This window comes from Ipomoea triloba, chromosome 9 (genome assembly GCF_003576645.1).
Source record: "Ipomoea triloba cultivar NCNSP0323 chromosome 9, ASM357664v1".
Lineage (NCBI taxonomy): Eukaryota > Viridiplantae > Streptophyta > Magnoliopsida > Solanales > Convolvulaceae > Ipomoea > Ipomoea triloba.
In genome coordinates this window covers 7,364,540-7,370,789 of record NC_044924.1, presented here as the reverse complement: position 1 = coordinate 7,370,789, position 6,250 = coordinate 7,364,540, and the positions used below count along the sequence as shown (strand labels likewise).

Below are 6,250 nucleotides of genomic sequence, written 5' to 3'. Positions count from 1 at the left end.
TGGACATATTGCAAATAAGACGCGATCCAAAGGAAATCAGACCCGACCAATGGCATGACCTCGAGACCAAAACCCAACCCAACCTGGTCGACTTGGGCACAACCTAACATCCATTGCCTGCGCGTGGATGAGCCTAGCGCTCGACCACCCAAGCCGAGCCCAGTGTTCAGCTACCTTGTGATCTAATACAACTAAGAATGCATAATACAAAAAATAAAACTACTATATATAGTTGAAGTGGCTACATGTTACATGTACCATGGTCCATGGTAAAATTTGGCACATTAAGGAGCCACCACTTTGGTGTTAAGAGTAGAAAGAAGCAAATTAAAGCACTAGGCACTAGCCTCGCTTTCCCCGTCCATCTCTCCTGTGTAGACGATGAACCCATGATGCAAAATATGTGATTTTCACTTGCTCCCTCCGCCCCATCTCTCGCTCACTCCGCAACCCAACACAACAAAAGCCACCTCTCCCATTCTCCATTTTCTCATTATACGCCTCGCCGGCGACACCTACTTCTTGCCGCCGGTCACTCTCCCAACATTTATCCTTTCTTCCTCACTGCTACAGCTCCAGATTTCTCCCCCAATCATGGGCTGCCAATGCGTCAATCCCTTGCTGCAGAACCGCCCCTTCTCTTCTCAACTCACGCCGGTAAAGTTCTCCGGCGCCTCTATCTCCCCTACTTCCAGCTCGCGCATGGTGTCCTTGCGCCCAGCTGGAGCGCGGAAGCTCGTTTTCACCGCATCCGCCGCGGATCCGTCCGCCTCTCGCCCTACTCCGCTTATAAATGCGGACTCCAGGTACCGCCGACTTTCCTTTCAGATTATCGATGCACAATTCGCAATTCCCCAATTTCATGCTCCGCGTTTCATTACTAATCTTCAGTTAGTTTATTCATCTGCGGAATACGAAGAATCCGTATGTCCTTTATTCTCTGAACAATGCTTCTTCTGCAGTGTTGGTTTCAAAGGCTGCAAACTAGTAGGCTGTGGCTCTGCACTCCCGAGTTTAAGTATTTCCAATGACGACCTTGCGAAGCTTGTCGATACTAACGATGAATGGATTTCTGTCCGAACTGGAATCCGCAATCGGAGAGTTCTTTCAGGTTACTCTCTCTCTCTGTGTGTGTGTGAATTCGGGGTTTCTTAATTACCAATTACTTGAATTGAATGCCATTCTATCATGTTCTACAGTGAAGTATAATGATTATTGGATTCATTTCACATTTTTCCTGAGATAGTGAGCTGAAAATTGAAAGATAGTGTCGCTACTAGCTAGTAATGGTTGATATTTACTTGTATAGGCAAAGACAATATGACTGCTCTAGCTGTGGAGGCTTCAAAGAAAGCTCTCGAGATGGCCGAGGTTGATCCTGGTGACGTAGATCTAATTTTATTGTGTACTTCAACACCAGAGGATCTTTTTGGCAGCGCACCGCAGGTATACCATGTTAGACGTAAAATAACCAAATAATGCGTATTCTACATAGCCATACTTGATTCCCTAATTAGTTAGGCAACTCAACTAACAACTATGGCTGGAGGTTAGTCTACATGTATTATGATTGTGTAACTTGTTTGCATACCTTTGTAATGTAAATTTCAAAATTTCTTCATGTTCTGTTGGTATTTTTACTGCTTGTTTGGCCCAAATGGAGCTTATTTAAAAGGGTTAAAGAAAATGCCTCAACTGAGAAGATTCTTGAAAAGAGCTTTTTGCCTCTTATATGGCTTTATGATGAACATTTTTCTGTTTTTTTAGTTTTTGGTCCAGCTTATGCTTTTTGGAGCAGATAGGCTCTAGTAAACTGTAGGTCAAACAAGGGCTTACTTTTTGATATATGAAAATGCAAAATATTTTATTAACAGCACCAAATTATCCATCCAACTACATTTGATGCAGTAACAGAGAGAAACATAAAAGAAACCTTGACATATATGTATAAGAGGCACTATCTATTTCAAAAAATAACTGCAATATTGCCTAAATATAAAGATTTTGCATTTATAATGGGCTGCCTTCCCAAAAAGTTCAAACATGATTTGGTGATCAGAAGAATTCATATACTCTATACTTGCATGTGTGTGTTTTCGCTTTTTATCAAAACTCTCTCTTTGCATATTTGCTTCATATTTCTTGACTTTTTAGTTTTTGTTGATTTGCCTATGCCTTTTTCCTATGTTCATTTTCATCAATTTGACTTTCCACCTTGATTTGATATTCCTTGCCAGTTGCCAATTCTCTGGTCCTTCATAATCAGTGAATGGGATTCCTTTTCTACACTTTGTCTTGAATTACTTTATCCTCTCATATTCAAGTTTACTATTTGTAGTGATTGGACTTATTGTATTGAGGTCCATATTGCATTCCTATAGTTGCAAAAACAATGGTAATATTTGAAGGCTGCTATTCTTCAACTCATAGAACTATCATATAATACTCCTTCATAGGTTGCCTCCATATTTAGCGAATACTTAATTTTGCTTTCTATTAACTTTTCTATTGTTTTGTTCACTATTTTAAGATTCAAAGTCATGTAACAATGTTTGTCCATTTTGTTGTATATTTGTTGCCCGAGTAGTAGTTATTTTCCTTTGTTCTCCATACTTTTACATCTTCTTGACTAACTGATTGTTGTCTTCTCAGTTTTCACAAATATTACTTTACACCATTTCAATTGCTAATACATTGACATATATGATTTTCCTTTGTTTGTATAAAGTTTTTTTACTTCAACTCATGGCGAGGTTCTTTTTTATCAGATTCAAAAAGCATTGGGTTGCAGAAGCAACCCACTATCTTTCGATATCACTGCTGCTTGTAGTGGGTTCATGCTGGGATTGGTATCTGCTGCTTGCTATATCAGAGGTAAATTCGTAAAGTGGACTGAAATGAAATTTATTTGTCTATCTTAAGAAGACGAGAAGAAATTGATTTAAAAAATAGAAAGATTGAGAAAATGAAGCTGGAAGCAAATTTGAAATGTTAAAGGACTTTAATAATCTCCTTAGGTATGGTGTCAACTTAAAATACTACCACGCAGGCAAGGTTTCATTGTTGATTGGAATGTAAACTAATATTTTGTTAAACCAGTAATGACTTTTTAAAGAAATGTTGTTGTTCTAATAATAAGTATCTGCACAATACAGGTGGCGGTTTTAAAAATGTCCTTGTAATTGGTGCCGATGCACTTTCTCGATATGTCGATTGGACAGACAGAGGGACCTGTATCCTCTTCGGTGACGGTGCTGGTGCTGTACTAGTGCAGGTGCAATTTTGTTTTTGGTATATCTGGGACTCAATTACCCCTTAACTGACCCCCGGCATTTGTGATGCTCAAAATCATTCATGTTAAAGAACCAGATGTTAAGATAATAGTTGATTAAAGGGAGCACTCTATGCATCTCTGTTGGATTTAAAAATAGTCTCTCCATTACAATCTCACTTAACTCTTTGCTATATTTCTTATATAATATACTTGTGGCATTCCTTATACAATTACGTTAGTACTTTTGATAGGCCTGTGACATTGCAGAAGATGGTTTATTCGCTTTCGACTTGCATAGTGATGGTGAGGGTCAAAGGTATGTGTCACGTGTTTAAGAAATAAAATTTCTGTCTTCCCATCATCAACAAGCAGTTTATAGTTGCTATATCTTACAGGCACTTAAATGCTTCTCTAAAAGAGAACGAAACAGATAAAAAAGTGGGAACAAATGGTTCACTAATTGGATTTCCACCAAAAAGCTCCAACTTTTCCTGCATTCAAATGAATGGTAAGGAGGTCTTCAGGTTTGCTGTTCGAGTTGTGCCGCAGTCCATTGAAGCTTCCTTACAGAAAGCCGGTCTGACTAACTCCAGCATTGATTGGTTACTTCTCCATCAGGTACGAGTTATATAACCAATTATAAAAATGTGTACGTAAATTATGTTACGAAACTACGTTGATGGAATAATAACTTTGTTAAAAGTATATAACTGGAGTAATGCCGAAATATGCATATAGGATTGTTCTTGCAAAGTTTGCACTCTCCCAGATGATCTTAGTCTTTGAAAATTTTCATCAATTAGAATATCGCCTAATCTTGGCCAGGCTGTTGACTTAATAACCATAAGGTTACAAGTTCGACTCTTAGCGCAAGCGGCCTATGAGAAACTTAGGTTGGTTTACCTCCTTTGTTGGCTAGGGTCACAAGGCGGGGTTTTCTCAGTGTACACCCTTAGGTAGTGACTATGGCTTTTTCTCGTCACCCAAAAAGATAAATTGTCTTTTTAATCATCCCCGATCAATTGTGCAAAGGTGGATTTTTTTGTTGGTATTTTCATACAATAGAGCTCAGTAGTAAGAACATGAGTATATGCAGGCAAACCAAAGGATTATTGATGCAGTGGCAACGCGTTTGGAGATCCCATCCGAACACGTGATATCAAATTTGTCCAACTATGGCAATACTAGTGCTGCTTCCATCCCATTGGCATTGGACGAAGCTGTTCGCAGTGGAAAAGTTCAGGCAGGCCATACAATCGCTGCTGCTGGATTCGGTGCTGGTCTTACGTGGGGCTCTGCCATCATGAGATGGGGATGAACCTACAACGTGTTGATGGGCGGTGTATAATATTGAGAGGTGGTTGATAATTTTGTGCCTTTTAGATTAGCCTGCCTTGTCACTGTGAAGCTTCAACATGGAATCTCCCATTGTTTTTCATTTTGCATTAAATTTGACCGGTTTCAATAAAATCTCATGCATTCCCCTCGCCTTGTTGTCATTGCATTATTGAACATTTGAACCCCTTTGAGTAGAATAGAGAAGATATCAATTATGTAATTTTTGGGTTGGAACTCACATTCTTTAATTTGTGTAAGAATATTTTCAGGACCATATACTACAATCACTCAAATTTATTACTACTCATACTCAGAAGATAAATGTCATTATTTTTTTAATAAGGAGATGCTTCTCGAAACCCTGGGTACTAATGCAGGTTCACTACTGCTGCACTTCTAAATTCTTAATGGAAGCTCTGCTCTGCTAAACTTCCATAGAGCTTTGTTTGAATGATCTCCAGCTATATATATATATATATATATGAAAATTTTTGTCATGATGATAAGCTCTGGTGTCAATTATGTAATGTATAGACCAGATATGATTCACACCAGAGATGGATGGTCATTTATGATTTGGGAAAATTCTACCATGTTGATCGTATAGTATATACTATACAGTATAATGGACTAGATATGATTGATACCATAAAAGGAAGGTTATCTATGATTAGATTTTAAAAATGGAGTGAAATGGTCATACTAGAGACCCCTATAATTCTCACTTTTTAAAGTGTCATTTTTTAAAATTATTATTGAATATGTAATTTTTTTTTTATTAATTTAATGTCACTTTACTATGGTTGTGACTTGAGAAGAAAGAATATTGGTTGACGTGAGTGGTCGTGCACCCTCATCCTTTAAGAGAGGTTACGAGTTTGAACTCTCTCTCGTATAGAAAAAATCAATTTGACCAGCATTTTGCCTCTTAATTTGGCTTTCTAAGTGCGAATGAGGATTAGTCTAAGTATGGTACACACTTTAAAGTGCATCTTACAGTTAAGACATGCTCAGAATACTTCGTTGTCTAACCGAAAAAATAAAATAAAATAAATAAAATCTTGGCTCAATCCATAATGGGCTTACAAATGCAAAGGATATGGGGTTAATCCTCACTTCAAACCACCATAAAGATTTTGAATTTTGTGTAGAATATCTACTAGTATCGAGCATGTGTAGAGTTATTGGGCTTGGGCTGGTCTGCATCACATGACCCCATGTGTGTAGATTTGGGCAATTTATATCGTGGATCAGGGTGCACAATGCATTGTGCACTCCGTAAGGAGATGAGTTCTGTGTATTCTAGGTAATTATTCTGTGTATTTTAGATAACCGTTCTGTGTATTTATGTTAGTAACACAGGTTGTGATGTATTTGTGCATTCAAATGTTTAGGAGGATGAGTTCTGTGTATTTTGTGTCAATATTCTGTGTATTATAGGTAACCATTCTGTGTATTCATGTTAGTAACACAAGTTGTGATATGTTTGTGCATTTGAATGTTAGGAGGATGAGTTCTGTGTATTTTGTGTTAATATTCTATGTATCCTAACATTCGAATGCACAAACACATCACAACATGTGTTACTAACATGAATATACAGAACGGTTGCTTATAATACACAGAATGATTACTTAT

The 6,250-nt window shown here is 37.7% G+C and overlaps 1 protein-coding gene across 1 annotated transcript; it reads left to right on the top strand.

Annotated features, from left to right (window-relative positions):
• The first annotated feature begins 319 nt into the window (after positions 1-319).
• LOC116028317 (3-oxoacyl-[acyl-carrier-protein] synthase 3 A, chloroplastic-like) lies at positions 320-4,919 on the top strand. The gene is made up of 8 exons (XM_031269992.1): positions 320-806; positions 963-1,111; positions 1,310-1,446; positions 2,769-2,874; positions 3,156-3,274; positions 3,526-3,590; positions 3,670-3,892; positions 4,371-4,919. Exons 1-8 carry the CDS (start codon positions 595-597, stop codon positions 4,590-4,592), a joined length of 1,233 nt encoding a protein of 410 aa, XP_031125852.1. The 5' UTR covers positions 320-594; the 3' UTR covers positions 4,593-4,919.
• The last annotated feature ends 1,331 nt before the right edge of the window (positions 4,920-6,250 follow it).